Source organism: Orycteropus afer, unplaced genomic scaffold (assembly GCF_000298275.1).
Source record: "Orycteropus afer afer isolate SDZICR_OR568_19922 unplaced genomic scaffold, OryAfe1.0 scaffold00417, whole genome shotgun sequence".
NCBI lineage: Eukaryota > Metazoa > Chordata > Mammalia > Tubulidentata > Orycteropodidae > Orycteropus > Orycteropus afer.
In genome coordinates, this window is record NW_006922004.1 from 297,720 (window position 1) to 313,342 (window position 15,623).

Consider the following 15,623-nt stretch of genomic DNA (forward strand, 5'->3'; position numbering starts at 1 on the left):
GAGAAAGAAGGGCTGCCTATGCACAGGGAGACAGCTCATGGGGCATGAGTCCATGGAGTGATGGACACTGAGAAGAGGTAACTATGGGGAGGAAGTGAGAGGGGAGCTGTTGCATTGTGGTAAATTGTGGTCAATGTCATGAGACAAAGTATATGTAAACTGCTTTATGGAAAATGAATTTGCTCTGTTAATCTTCACCCATATCACAATTAAAAAAAAAAAAATACTGAAAACAAAACAAAACAAAAAATTACCAACAGAAAAAAAGTCTTGGTCCAGATATTTTCATTGAAGAATTCTACCAAACTTTCAGAGAAGAACTGATGATCCTACTCACACTATTCCAGAACACAGAAAAGATAGAATCCTCCCAAAATTATTTTATGAAGCAAGCATAATCTTGATACCCAAACCAAGCAAAGACATCACTCAAAAGGACAACTACAGTTCAATATCCCTCATGAATATACATGAAAAAATATTCAACAAAGTTCTACCTATTAGACTCCAACAATATATCAAAAAAATAATGCATTACAAACAAGTGGGGTTCATATCAGGTATGCAAGGACAATTCAACATTAGAAAAACAACATAATCTATCACATAAGTAAAATAAAGGAAAAGAACCACATGATCCTATCAATTGATGCAGAAAAGACATTTGATAAAATTCAACACTCATTTCTGATAAAAACTCTCAGAAAAACAGGAATACAAGGAAAATTCCTCATCATAATAATGGGCATTTATACAAAACCAACAGCCAACATTATTCTCAATGGAGAGAAACTAAACAATTCCCATTGAAAATAGGAACCAGACAAGGATGACCCTATCACCACTTCAATTCAACATTGTATTGGAAATCCTAGCCAGGACAATAAGATAAAGAAGGGAAATCAAAGGCAGCCAAATTGGTAAGGAAGAAGTCAAACTACCCCTATTGGCTGATATGATATGACCCTATACATAGAAAACCCAAGAGACTCAGCAAGAAAACTAGTGGAACTAATTGAGAGATTTAGCATTGTGGCAGGATACTAGATTAACATACAAAAATCTGTTGGAGTCCTCTATACCAGCAAAGATTGCTGAAAAGGAAATAAGGAAATCAATACCATTTACAGTAGCTACAAAAAAAAAAAAAAAAACCCTTGGGAATAAATTTTACCAGGGACACAAAAGATTTATACAAAGAAAACTCCAAAAAACCACTTCAAGAAACTATAAGAGATCTACATAAATGGAAGAGCATACCATGCTTGTGGATAGGAATATTGAACACTGTGAAAATGCCAATATCATCCAAAGCAATCTATACATTCAATGTAGTCTCAATCCATATCCCATCAACATACTTTAATGATATGGAGAAACCAATCACTAATTTTCTATAGAAAGAAAAGAGACCTCGGATAAGCAAAGCACTATTGAAGAAGAAGAACAAAGTAGGAGGTCTCACACTCCCGGATCTCAAAACCTACTATACAACCACAGTTGTCAAAACAGCCTGGGTATTCTGAACGATTAGGTATGTCTATGCAGGGAGGACTGTGGCCATGATCATGTATAGGGTTGGCAGACAATGTTTCTACACATGTATTTGTATGTTGTGTAAGAATTTCTAGGTATATAGTCAAGCTGACAAGGGACAAGATTGTAGTTACTTCTTCGCCACAGCCAGCTACCCAGATGGAGCAAGTAGCTCGGCCTGTGGGCTAGGGACCGTGGTTGCAGGGGACATCAAGCTCAATTGACATAACATACTACACAAAAACATTGTTCCATGTCCTACTTTGGTGATTAGTGACTGGATCTTAAAAGCTTGGAAGAGGGCATCTAGATGCAATGATGGGTCTCCTCTCATCCAGAGCAAAGGAGAATTAAGAAAATCAAAGACGCATGGAAACAATTAGTCCAAAGGACTGGTACACCATGAGATCCTCAGCCTATATGACTATAGGATCAGAAGAACTAGGTGGTGACAAGCTACCACTGTCAACCACTTGGAGGGGGATCTTTGAAGGAGATTCTAGATAGAGTGGGAGAATAATGTGGAACAAAACTCAAAATCATTTTAAAAAAAGGACCAGTTTTGCTGGTCTGATAGAGCCTGAGACTGTAGTCCCTAGCTGCCCTTCAGGTCTGGAATTGAACCCACTACTGTAGCTTCCAGCCAAACAAAAGACAGGCATATGAGCAGAATATTTTCATTAGGTAGATACATTCCTTGGAGAGATCAGTTGTGAGAGAATAGAAAGGCTGTGCATGCACAGGGAAATAGCTCAGGGGGCAGGAGTACATGAGAGGGAAAGACACAGGGAAGAGGAAACTATGGGTAGGAAGTGGGAGGAGAGCTGTTGCATTGTAAGAGATTGCAATCAATGTCATGAGGCAAAGTGTATGTGAACTGCTGTATGGAAGATGAATTTGCTTTGTAAGTTTTCACCCAAATAACAATAAAATAAAATTTAAAAAAGAATGATAAAATAAAAGGCAGGATTTGTTCTTAAAAACAACAACAATAACAACAACAACAAAGCCTGCTGCTGGAACAATGAGAGACACATAGACCAGCAGAATAGAAATGAGAACCCAGAAAAGATTCATTGACCTATGGTCAGCTGATCTTTGACAAAGGGCCAAAATCCATCAAATGGGGGAAAAGATAGTCTCTGTAACAAATTGTGCTAGCAAAATCAGTTATCTATTCGCAGGAAAATGAAACAAGATCCATATCTCACACTATACACAAAAACTAACTCCAGATGTATCAAAGACTTAAATATGAAACCTAAAACTACAAAGATCCTCAAGGAAAAAATAGGAGCAAATTTAGGGACCCCAATTTATAGCACGAATAGACCATCAAGCATAACCCAAAATGCACAAACAGCAGAAGATAAAGTAGATGATTGGGACTTTCTGAAAATTTAAATTTTATATGTGCTTCAAAAGATTTCTCCAAAAGAGGGAAAATAGAACCTACAGATTGGGGAAAATATATTCAGCAATGACATACCTGACAAGGGACTGAACTCTAAAATGTACAGAAAACTGCAACACCTCAACAAGAAAAAGACAATCTAATTTTAAAAAGTGGGAAGAAGACATGAATGGACTCTCTTCATCAAAGAAAATATTCAGGGGGTGAACAAACACATGAAGAAATGTTCTCAATCATTAGCCATTTGTTGTTATTTTGTTGTTATTTTGGCTACGTGCCATCGAGTCAGACTCATAGTGACCCCTCCTTGGGTTTCCAAGACAGTATCACTATGGAAGTAGATTGCCCTACCTTCCTTCCGAGTAGTAGCCATTAGAGAGATGCAAATCAAAACAACAGTGAGATACCATTTTACTCCAGCACTAACAGCGAAGTTCAACAAGAGAGAAAATAACAAATGCTGGCAAGGATGTGCAGAGATTGGGCCTCTCATACACTGTTGGTGGGACTATAAAATGATACCACCACTGTGAAAAGCAGAATGACAATTCCTTAAAAAGTTGTAATGAGAAATATCATTCAATCCAGTAATTTCATTATTGGGTATATATCCTAAAGAAGTGAGAGCCAGGACAAGAACAGATATATGCACACCTATGTTAACCACAATTTACAATAGCAAAGGTGTGGAAACAACCTAGGTGCCCATCAACAGAAGAATGGATAACCAAACTATGGCACATGCACACAATGGAGTACTATGCAATCCTAAATAATAATATAGAATCTGTGAAACACCACATAACATGGGTGAACGTGGACGATATTATGATGAGTGAAATAAGTCAATCACAGAAGGACAAATACTGTATCACTCCACTATTATAAAAAGTTAAGGAAAGGTTTATATATGAAAGGAAAGTTTATTTGTTGGTTACCAGGAATAAGAGGGGAGGGGAGGGAACACTGCTAGATAAGCAGAAACAAGTATTGATTTGGGTGAAGGTAAGGGCAATGTGCCAAAAGTAAGTGAATAATAACATGGTGGCAAGAGGAAGACATGGAGAGAGACACTAGAGGTACAGACAACAAAGATGAACCCTTTTTCTTATACAGTACTGCTTTGTCAGTGATGGTAAGCATTAATCTACAGGTGGATAGATGGTAGAGAGGCTGAATGATCAAGTATGTCTAGGCAGTGGGAAGTGTGCCCATAACCATGTACAGGGATGGCACACAATGTTTCTACATGTGTATTTGTATGTGCTATAAGAATGTCCAAGTGTATAGTAGAACTGACAAGGGACAAAGTTGTGGTGGCTTCCCTGGAGGGAGTGAGTAGTTGGGCCTGTGGGCTTTAGACCATGGTCTCAGGGGACATCAAGCTCAATTGGCATAACATACTCCACAACAACATTGTTCTATCTCCTACTTTGGTGAGTAGCAATTGAGGTCTTAAAAGCTGGCAAGCAGCCAGCAAGGAGCAACAATGGGTCTCTCCTCATCCAGACCAAGGAAGGATGAAGAAAACCAAAGATGCGTGAAAACAACTATACCAACGGACTAGTAGACTGTATGATCCTCAGTCTATATGACTAAGAGACCAGAAGAACTAGACAGTGCCCAGCTAACACTCTCAACCACTCAGAAAGGAATCAGTGCAGGAGATCCTGGATAGAGTAGGAGAAGAATGTGGAACAAAACTAAAGATCTTAAAAAAAAAAAAAAAAAAGACCAAGTTTACTGGTGTGATAGAGCCTGTGAGACCCCCAAGACTATGGCCCTAAGTTACCCTTCAGGTCTTGAACTGAACTCACTCCCTTGGCTTCCAGCCAAACAATAGACAGGCATACAGGGTGAATATTTACATAAGGTAGATACACTTGTTAGAGTGATCAATTGCAGGTAGAACGGAAGGGCAGTGTTTGCACAGGGAAATAGCTCAGGGGAAGGAATACATAGGAAAGAAGGAAACAGGGAAGAGGTAATGACAAGGAGTGGGAAGAGAGATGCTACATTTTGGGGAATTGCAGTCAATGTCATGAAACAAAATGTGTATGAACTGCTGTATGGAAAATGAATTTGCTCTGTAAACTTTCACCTAAATCACAATATATATTTTTTTAAAAAAGAGAGAATTGGTTAGTCATCTCAGACGCCAGCTTTAGATGAGCCTGAAAAGTGGTATCATGTCTACACTGGGTGGCTTTGAGGACAGTGTGTTCACAGGAAGGAGAGGAGGAACGAGACTCCCTTGCATGTCTTCCTATGAGACCAACTCACAGAGATACCTCATTATTTCATTTGATTTTTCAACTTGCAGACCTCAAGACTCATCCATATTCTACTGTAGCTCCAAAAGGTATTTCCAAACCAAAGTTCATTGATTTTTGAAAATTATATTAATCAAATTTCCCTTGAATCAGCACATGCTTCTCCATACATTGAAAAGAAAGAAAGACACTCACTGGCTTGTTAATCCAGAGTATGTCAGCGTTGTCTGACAGAGATTCATCAGGGCCAAAGTCAGTAACCGGCTGGGCTTCCACCCTGGAACTCTGCTTCCTTTTGAGCATGCTGAAGTTAGCGTCGGGTAGCAAGTACAAAACGGCAGTCTGGGCAAGGAAAGTTAGAACAGTCACTCCAGCCATCTTTACATTTATTTAAAAAATTCAACCCTGCATTTATATTTGTGCTCTCACAAATTATACACATGTTCTACTATATATCTACTGTCTTTGAATTGGATCCGACTCATAGTGGCCCCTCCTTGAGTTTCCAAGGTAGTATCACTATGGAAGTATATTTCCCAACCTTCCTTGCGAGGAGTGGCTGGTGGGTTTGAACCACCAACCTTCTGGTGACCAGTCATATGCCTTAAGCATTAAGCCACCAGAGCTCCCTTCTACTATATAGTATACAATAAAAACATATGCAAATAGAAATTTTTTAAAGATAAGATTAAAAAAAATAACAAATGGAAGTTTGGATATTTGTTTTCCAAGCCAAAAGTTGTCCTCTACACCTCATAAACAGTTTGCATCCCAGTTTAGAGACCGCTGATGTAGATTATCATAAATAAACTAGCTTTGCCTTTTAGGACACATATAGTAAGAATGTTTTTGAGATATATGCCCATATACCTAGAGCTATCACCACTTAAAAAGCAGTCTGTGCCAGAGTACTGCCAGACTAATCTAGATGAAATACAAAGAGGTTCCCCAGGGCTTTCCCTCTGAGTTAGTTTAATATGGTGCTTACAGACATTTCTTGTTTCCAATGTTAATCCCAAATTGATGTTCCAACATTGCCATTGACATAAAGGATGGGAACAAAACTTTCTTCAACTGAAGATAATGCTGTAATGATCTAAATTTTCCACTACTCTGAAGTAAAAACTCACTGCCATTGAAAGATTCCGACTCATAGCAATCCCCATATGGTTACCAAGGCTATAAATCTTTATGGAAGGAGACTGCCTCATCTTTCTCCTGTGGAGCAGTTGGTGATTTTGGATCACTGACCTTTAGGTTAGTAGCTGCATGTTTTACCACTGGGCCACCAGGGCCCTTTACTCTGAAGTAAATCCTTCATCAGATAACATTACAGAGGGAGATGAGATGCTTGCTTGTAGTTTAAGTTTCCATAATTTAAGTAACATAAATCCTGCCACATATTTCACCTCCCTATGTTTGTCATTACTACCTTCCACAACTCAATACTCATTGAAGGAGACTAAAATCCAAACCAATTTCACTACCGTCGAAATGATTTCCACTCATAACAACCTCCATTGGCTTTCCAAGCCTGTAAATCTTTATGGAAGCAGACTGCCTCATCTTTCACACAGCAACTGCTGTGTTCAAAGCACTAGCTTTTTGGTTAGCAGCCAAATGCCTTAACCACTACACCACTACACCACTACAGCTCCTTCAATTGAAGGAGGGCCTGTTATTTGCCAGGCCCAGAAGACTGGTGGTTCACACCCACCAGCCACTCCTTGGAAGGAAGGTTGGGCAATCTACTTCTGTAATGCCACTGCCTCGGAAACCCAAGGAGGGGTCGCTATGAGTCAATCGGACTCCATAGCAGTGGTTGCATTTGGTTGCAGGACATAAAAAGCAAGTATAACGTAAAAAGAGATGTCACAAAGGCTGTGGAAGTGGTACCTACCCTGAGTCCACAGTGAGATTTCTCACTTGGTTAACACCTGGATTCACTAATAACAGGATATATGCTATGCTTTTGGCACTAAGAGATGGTATTTTATGTAATCTTTGCAACAGCCATATGAGAAGAAACATCTCTCTTTTCTGTGGACACATGAGAATTTCCAGCTTCAGGATAGGGACTAACTTGACCAAGACCACTCAAGCAAACTTGAAATTTAAAGCAAGCTCCACTTGACTACAAAGCCTAAGCTATTTGTACTTGACCATGCTATTTTAGAGGTCTGATAAGGAGAATTGCTAAAGGTAGGTAAAGGGAGGAAAAGGCTCTTCAGGCAGCACAGAGCTTAGCCAGGAAAATCATAGTTTTAACTTCAGGAAGATGCACTGGCTTTCCTATCTGTCACTTTGTAGAGCTAAAGTAAGAAACCAAGGTCACTGAGTGCTACTCAGCCCTCAGTGGAGCACAAGAAAACAAGAATGTATTTGCATGTGTGGCATAGTGGGTAATACATTTGGCTGCTAACCAGAAGGTCACCAGCAGTTCAAACCCACCACTGCTCCATGGCAGGAAGATGAGGCAATCTACTTCTGTAACAATTTACAGCCTCGGACCCCAATGGGAGTTACTATGAGTTGGAATCAACTCAATGGCAGTGAGTTTGGTATTTTTTGGAGGATTATGTGTAAATATGTTCAATTTTCATTGGTAAAGAGAGTAAGACAAAGAAGTTCAGGGCAAAACAATTTGTAATCTGTTTCTTTATGTTTGAGCATTTACTTCTAGTTCTCTGTTCTCCTCTCTAAGAAGGTGCCTCTGTCTACCCCTTGTTTTCCCAGAAGAAATGAAACTAATTGGCTTTAAGATGTGCTAGGTATTTTCAGGCTGTTGTGCCCTGACTACTGAGTTTGAATATGGGCTTTGCAGTTGTTGTTGTTATGTGCTGTCGAGTCAGATCCAACTCATAGCAACCTCTCCTTGGGTTTCCAAGGTGGTATCACTATGGAAGCAGATTGCCCAACCTTCCTTCTGAGGAGTGGCTGGGGGGTTTGAACCACCAGTCTTCTGGTTAGCAGTCAAGTGCCTTAGGCACTATGCTACCAGAGCTCCCAGGCTTTGCAGTTGTTGTTGTTGTTGTTGTTGTGTGCCATTGAGTCGGTCCTGACTCATAACGACCCCTCCTTGGGTTTCTGAGGCAGTATCACTACGGAAGTAGATTGCCCTACCTTCCTTCCGAGGAGTGGCTGGTGGGTTTGAACCGCCAGCCTTCTGGTTAGCAGTTAAGTGCCTTAGCCACTATGCTACCAGTTGTTGTTGTTGTTATTTGCCGTCGAGTCAGCCCGACTAATAGCGACCCCTCCTTGGGTTACCTAGGCAGTATCGCTACGGAAGTAGGATTGCCCAACCTTCCTTCCGAGGAGTGGCTGGTGGGTTTGTTTATGCTACCAGAGGCTCCACTAATTCATTTATTTTACATAGTTGGAGTTAGGAACTCTTGACATCATTATGTAAATATATGCATAAAACGCAAATTATGTTTGTTCTGTGATTTACAGGGTGTGTAGGGACAAAATGTCTGGTAGCTTCAATTTTGGATGCCTGTAGAACAACAGTCTTCTCTATAGCCACGACTATGTATCTTTTAAGATATCTTACAAGATTACACAACACAAAGTGTGGATTCACAATGTTGTTCAAAGACTTCCAAGAAAATTCTATAGATCTAGTCACAATACATTCTTCACTGAGCAGTGGAAACTTCAAGATGGACATTTATTGATATTATGATCTGGCCATAACTTATGATGTGGAAAAATTTTGATAAATGTGTCCCCTTTGTATATAAATCCTATGAACTTTTATTATAAATATACTACTTAAAGTCACACTGACTTTTGACCATTGATTAGATTATCTGGAAAAGCACACATCCAGAATGCATTTCAAATAATCTTCATTTTGGTTACAATTGACCTACCAAACCAGTGCAACTATAATTGAATTATATTAATTGTCCCCACCTCTCACCCTCATTTTAGCTACTGCAAACATGCTACTAAAAAAAAAAAAAAAAAAAAACACACACACCCAAGAAACTATCTCTGCAAACTCCAAAGGAAACTGGTTAATTCATACATACATTAAAACTCAACCATTATCTCCTGAATTAGCAAAGTATTGACTGACTTAATAATATTATATAAAGTATTCAAGTAGTAACATTATTTTAAGTTACAAACATATGAAGAATTCCAAATTAATTTGAAGGAGCTGATTGCAATAACTTTCATTTATACACAGAAATGTTCTACCCATTCAACCATATTGAATCAATATAGCTGAGTGCAGCAAACCTATTATTTCCCTGATAAAAATCAGTAGGGATAGTTAAGTAACCCAGGTAAGCTTATTATTTTGAAAGGAAATTGCCTCTGTGTGTTAGTCTTATCAGTATTATGTATTTATAAGTCAATATTTTTTTTCTGCATATAAAGCATACTTCATAAGGCAGTACACTAAGTCTGAAAAACATGGTTTACAACTATTTTTTTATACTTTTATTAAGAAGAGTTGTTATTTGAATAATTCAATAGCAGAGGAAGGCTGCATAGTTACAATATATTCCTTGATACATCTTTTACTCAGAAAGAGCTAATAGCAATTCAAGGTTAAAATGTAATTTGGTCTATTGCTCACTTTTCAATGACTAAAATCCAGGTTCTGTATTCTGTGATAACAATTTCACTTCTATTGGCATATACTTTCCCTAGGTCATTTCAGCCCTCAACCAAATTAAAATGAATATATTCAATTTTCTTTAATTGTGTGTAAATGGGTCACAGCTTCTTGTAACTTCTCCAAGTTAGGCATTAAAGTATTTTGAATCTTCTGTCTTTTAAACTGTGATTTGCAGCATGTCCTTATCATGCTGTCCTATGTACCTATCCTCTATGTTTATACCATTAAATGATCACTGGTCCTGATAGTTTCCATTACCATCTGTTGTTGTCCAACTACATTTATTGAGTTACCTAGCCAAGTGCCTGTCCCTCAGATACAAACCTTGCCAACACCAGCATCACTTAAACTCAACACAAAAAATCAGACATTCTCCTCTACATTTTCCTCTCAATTCCCATGTTCATACTACCTTGTCTATTTCATGTTCCCAACATGCAGTCAGAAGTGCACAGGTTCTTTTTGTACATATTCTCAATGGTGACTACTTTTTACTTCCTCTTCCCCTATATGTGCAATGGCCTCTTTCACTTTATCCCTGTTCCTAGAGTTCTTCCCAGACCATAAGACCTCAAGTTTGGATTGCCATAGACATCAGCATGGTGGTGCAATGCCTAAGGCATCTGACTGCTAACCAAAAGATTGGTGGTTCAAACCCACCAGCCGCTTACAGAAAGAAGACCAGGCAATCTACTTCTGTAAATATTTACTGCCTTGGAACCCCATTAGGGGTCACTATGAGTTGGAATCAACTCCATGACAGTGGGTTTGGTATTTTGGTTTGGTCCTTTATATCAGAAATCAGCTTTCTAAGACAGTCTTTCCAGTACAATTCTCAACATAGTCTCTCCTATAACCCTGAAAACCTCATCTTGTTCTCTTGTCTCATATTCATTCATTAATTCACTTACATAGCAAATATTAAGCATCCACCCACTCCTCGGAAGGAAGGTTGGGCAATCCTACTTCCGTAGTGATACTGCCTTGGAAACCCAAGGAGGGGTCACTATGAGTCAGGTGTGACTCGACGGTATACAACAACAACAACAACAACATGGTATTAGGCAAATTGGTAATATGTTTACCAGCTAACCTAAAGGTTGGAAGTTTGTGTTCACCCAGAGGCTCCTCGGAAGAAAGGTCTGTCAATCTACTTCTGAAAAATCAACCATTGAAATTCTATGGAGCACAGTCTTCTTTGAACACACATGGGATCTTCATGACTTGGAATCAACTGGAGGGCAACTGGTTTATGCTATCAGGCATGAACAATAATGGTTTAGTGGTAGAATTCTCACCTTCCATGACTCAGGCTTGATTACCCGCTAGTGCACCTCATGCACAGCCACCACTCATCTGTCAGTGGAGGCCTTTGTGTTATTATGATACTGAAGTGGTTTCAGCAGAGCTTTCAGACTGAGATAGACTAGGAGGAAAAGCCAGGCTACTTACTTACAAAATTTATACTCAGTGAAAACTGTAAGGAATCACAATGGTCTGATCCCCAGCTGATTATGGGGATGGCACAGGACTGGTCAGTGCTCTTTCCATTGTGCATGGGATCTCCATGACTTGGGGACCTACTCAATGGCAGCTAACATCAACAGTAACAGCATAGCATCAGGCATTGTGATATGTGCTCGGGATATGTTGTTGTTATGTGCCGTCAAGTTAGACCCGACTCATAATGACCCCTCCTTGAGTTTCCGAGGCAGTTGTTGTTGTTGTTGTTGTTATGTGCCGTCGAGTCAGCCCTGACTCATAGCAACCCCTCCTTGGGTTTCCAAGGCAGTATCACTATGGAAGTAGGATTGCCCAACCTTCCTTCAGAGGAGTTACTGGTGGGTTTGAACCACCAGCCCTCTGGTCACCAGTCCAGTGCCTTAGGCACTACACTACCAGAGCTCTTTCTTGAAGCTTATGGGTTGCCCACATTATTTAATCTTATGTTTCAAGGGCATTATATCCCATTGGGGGAGCTCTGGTAGCATAGTGCCTAAGGCATTTGACTGCTAACCAGAAGGCTGGTGGCTCAAATCCACCAGCCATTCCCCAGAAGGAAGGTTGGGCAATCTACCTCCATAGTGATACTGCCTCGGAAACCCAAGGAACGGTCACTATGAGTCGGTTCCCACTCTATGGCAATGAGTTAGTTGGTTAGTTATATCCCACTGGTGTTTACTTTCATATGCATACCCACATGCTAAACATATCAAATTCATCATCCTCCAACTTTTCTCAGTTTTTTTTTTTTTTCAGCTGTGTCCTCTCTGTTGTCTGTTGCCAATCCTACCTTGGTGCTTTCAAATTCTCTAATTCATAAGAAGTTTTAGTCTCTGTGTTTGATTGGTTTGTTATAACTGAAAGATGTAATGCTTGAATATGGGCTTTGCAGTTGTTGTTGTATAACGTGTAAACAAGAGAGACATACCACTTTAGTAGACCCACAACATGTATTTTATTCTACAAAGACCTTAAACGAGGCCCAGGTCACTACTTGTTATCAATCAATGTGTCATACTTTAGAGCTATCAACATCAACAACTATGTTTATTATCACTTAAGTGCGTTAAATGTGGAGGCTATGTGAGTGACAGTAAAGTTTATCCTATTCAAGATACACACGTACACACATACTTAATGATGGACTTTAATTTCTATTGTATAGTATCCTGTCACTTGGAAAAAAGTTAAGGAAAAGAATGTTCAATAATATCCCTCTCAGTGCAAAGATCAATTGTATACTTCCATTTCTTTGGGTGAACAACCATCATTGCTAACAGAAAGTTGTCATTCATTTATACTTACATAAATGCGTCAATTAAAAAAAAGAAAAGATCCAACCATTGTGTTAGGTGATATAGATATATCATTGAAAAAACATACCTGATCTCCACAAAGCCTGAATGTCTGGTGTTCCTGACATTATAGACACCATGTTTAATTGCAGTAGAGCATTGTACCACCATTCATCTGTCACTTTGTCATATTTTGTTGGTTTGTGTGTTGCTGCACACAAATACCAGGAGGGTCACTATGAGACAGGTTTCAGAGGAGCTTTTAGAATGAGAAAGACTAGGAAGAAGGATTGGACTATCTAGTTCTGAAAAAATAATGGTCACTGAAAACCTTGTGACTAGCAGTGAAACGTTGTCTGATATAATGCTTGAAGATGAACCCTTCAGTTTGGAAGTCATTCAAAATATGACTGGAGAAGAGCTGCTGCTCAGAGTAGAGTTGTCCTTAATGACATGGATGGAGCAAAGCTTTTGGGGCCTTCATTTGCTGATATGGCATGACTCAATATAAGAAGAAACAGCACCAAATATCCACTAATAATCAGAACACTGAATGTACAAAGTATGCAAATCTAGGAAAATTGGAAGTTGTGAAAAATGAAATGAAATGAAGAAAGATCTATATCCTACGCATTAGTAAGCAGATCAGTGCCTAAGGCATTGGACTGCTAACCAGGTTAGTGGTTCAAACTCACCAGCTGCTCTGTGGAGGGAAGACTGGGTAATCTACTTACATAAAGATTTACTGCCTTGGAAACCTGGGGGGAGGGGATGTCACTATGAGTCAGGATTGACTCCATGACAGTGGGTTTATTTTGTTTGTTTGTTTTAGTGAGCTGAAATGGACTGATGTAGACCATTCTCAATTGGACAACCATATTGTCTACTATGTCAAGAATGAAAAATTGAGAAATTGTGTCACTTTCATCATCACAAAGAACAAAGTTGTCAGTGATAGGATGATATCCACACATGTACAAGGAAGTCCAGTTAATACAACTAGTATTCAAATTTACACACCAACCACTAATGTCAAAGATGAATAAACTGAAGATGTTCGCCAACTTCTGTAGTCTGAGATGGATCAAATGTGCAATTAAGATGCATTGATTATAACTTGTGTTTAAAATGCAAAGGTTGAAAATAAGGAGAATGATCAGTGGTTGGAAAATGTTGTCTTGGTGACAGAAACAAAGCTGTACATGTGGACCTCACCAGATGGATTACACAGGAATCAAGTTGACTACATCTGTGGAAACATTAGAGAAGCTCAATATCATAAGTCATAAAAGATCAGACAATCTGGTTATTATAAACTGTTAGCATACTTACTGTTTGCAAAAATAATATAGACATTTCTCATCTTTTTAACTGAAACCATTTTTATTAAATGATTTGTTTTATAGCTTTCTCTTCCATACATTTATTTAAAGAAAAAAAATCCTGTCACGAAATCATCAAACCTGTCATTAAATCTATATGAATTATACTTTCAGGATCCTGAATTCATTATCCATTAATTACCCATTTTCCTTGAGGGCAAATCCTAGAAACACTCTTTTATGCTTCTATTATCTTTTCTATGAAGTTTGTGACATTGATAAACTTTCACCTGAAAATCTCATATTATGTAATAAAGAGATACCACCTAATGTTGACATATTTCTTAATATCCTAGAGTTAGCTTTAGCTTCAGAAATTCTTGATTTAATATGCTACAAAAGTGACAACTAGAAAACAGATTCCACTTATTTTAAGTGGATAAAGTACATGCTATTGTGAGACTGTATTAGGATAAAAAGAAAAGATTTATTGAGAGAACTCCTTATGTCATACTCAAAATCCAAAGACCAAAACAAAATTAATGTGGTAATTTTCATCTGTAGTGACCTTGGTTGCTTTTAGGAGTAACAAGGTGCTTGAGTGGTGCAAACAAGGGCTTGGAACTATCCATTTTTATAAGAATCACTTGGGGATCTAGTTAAAATGTTGATTGTGATTCAGATTGTGATTCCAAGGTGGAAATGCAAATTCTCATCTGGGCCAAACCAGAATGGAGTGGTTCAAAGCTCTACTGAAAACAATTAAGAACTCAGTTTCTAACCAAAAGGTGGCAATTTAAATCCATCCAGGATCTCCTTGGAAGAAAGGCCTGGTGATCTATTTTTGAAAATTCAGCCACTGAAAGCCCTATGGAGGACAGTTCTCTGAAACATATGGAGTCACCATGTGTCAGAATCAACTCCATGGCAACTAGTTTAGTGTTTTTGTTTCTTTGTTTGTTTGTTCATTTTTTGTTGCCTCCAATAAGGAAGTTACCAATCAGAAGTTATCAATCAAAAGTCATCAGGAGAAGGCTATTTATCTAACATAAGGAATTGTGTATTCCAAAAGTTTCCAGTAATGTGTTGGGCCATCTTGAGAGATGGTAAGATCCTTTCTGGATACTCTCAGAGAGGATAACTATACATCATGGAGTTTGCAGAAAGGATTTCTTCCTTGTTTGGGAATTTGCAATAGATTATGCCTAAAGTATCTCCACTCCTCGGAAGGAAGATGGGGCAATCTACTTCTGTAGTGATACTGCCTCGGAAACCCAAGGAGGGGTCGCTATGAGTCGGGTCTGACTCCACGGCACATAACAACAACAACAATAAACTTTATTGAGTATCTACTATGTGCCAGGCACTCTGCCAGGCACTACTTGTACGTTATCTCTAATCCTCCCCAAACCTCTTCAAGGTAGGTGTTGCTATCACCACTTTACATATGAGGAAATTAAATCTTAGAAAAGTTAAATAATGAGGATAATGAGAAATACTCCTATTTTTGAGCACCTATTATGAGCCAGACATTTAAAAAGCATCCTTATTTAATTACAAGAATCAGCATTTTTTAAAATAATTCATGTTAATTCAGTTTTTGTTGTTGTTGAAAATATACACAGCAGAACACACACCAACTCA

General features: G+C 38.7%; 1 protein-coding gene across 1 annotated transcript in view; it reads right to left on the minus strand.

Annotated features, from left to right (window-relative positions):
* LOC103208152 (sodium leak channel non-selective protein-like) overlaps positions 1 to 5,526 on the minus strand; it is a 103,307-nt gene extending 97,781 nt beyond the window's left edge. The window contains exon 1 of the mRNA XM_007953829.2: positions 5,419 to 5,526. Within this exon, the coding sequence (XP_007952020.2) occupies positions 5,419 to 5,526 (108 nt within the window). The remainder of the gene's footprint in view (positions 1 to 5,418) is intronic.
* Between the last annotated feature and the right edge of the window lie 10,097 nt (positions 5,527 to 15,623).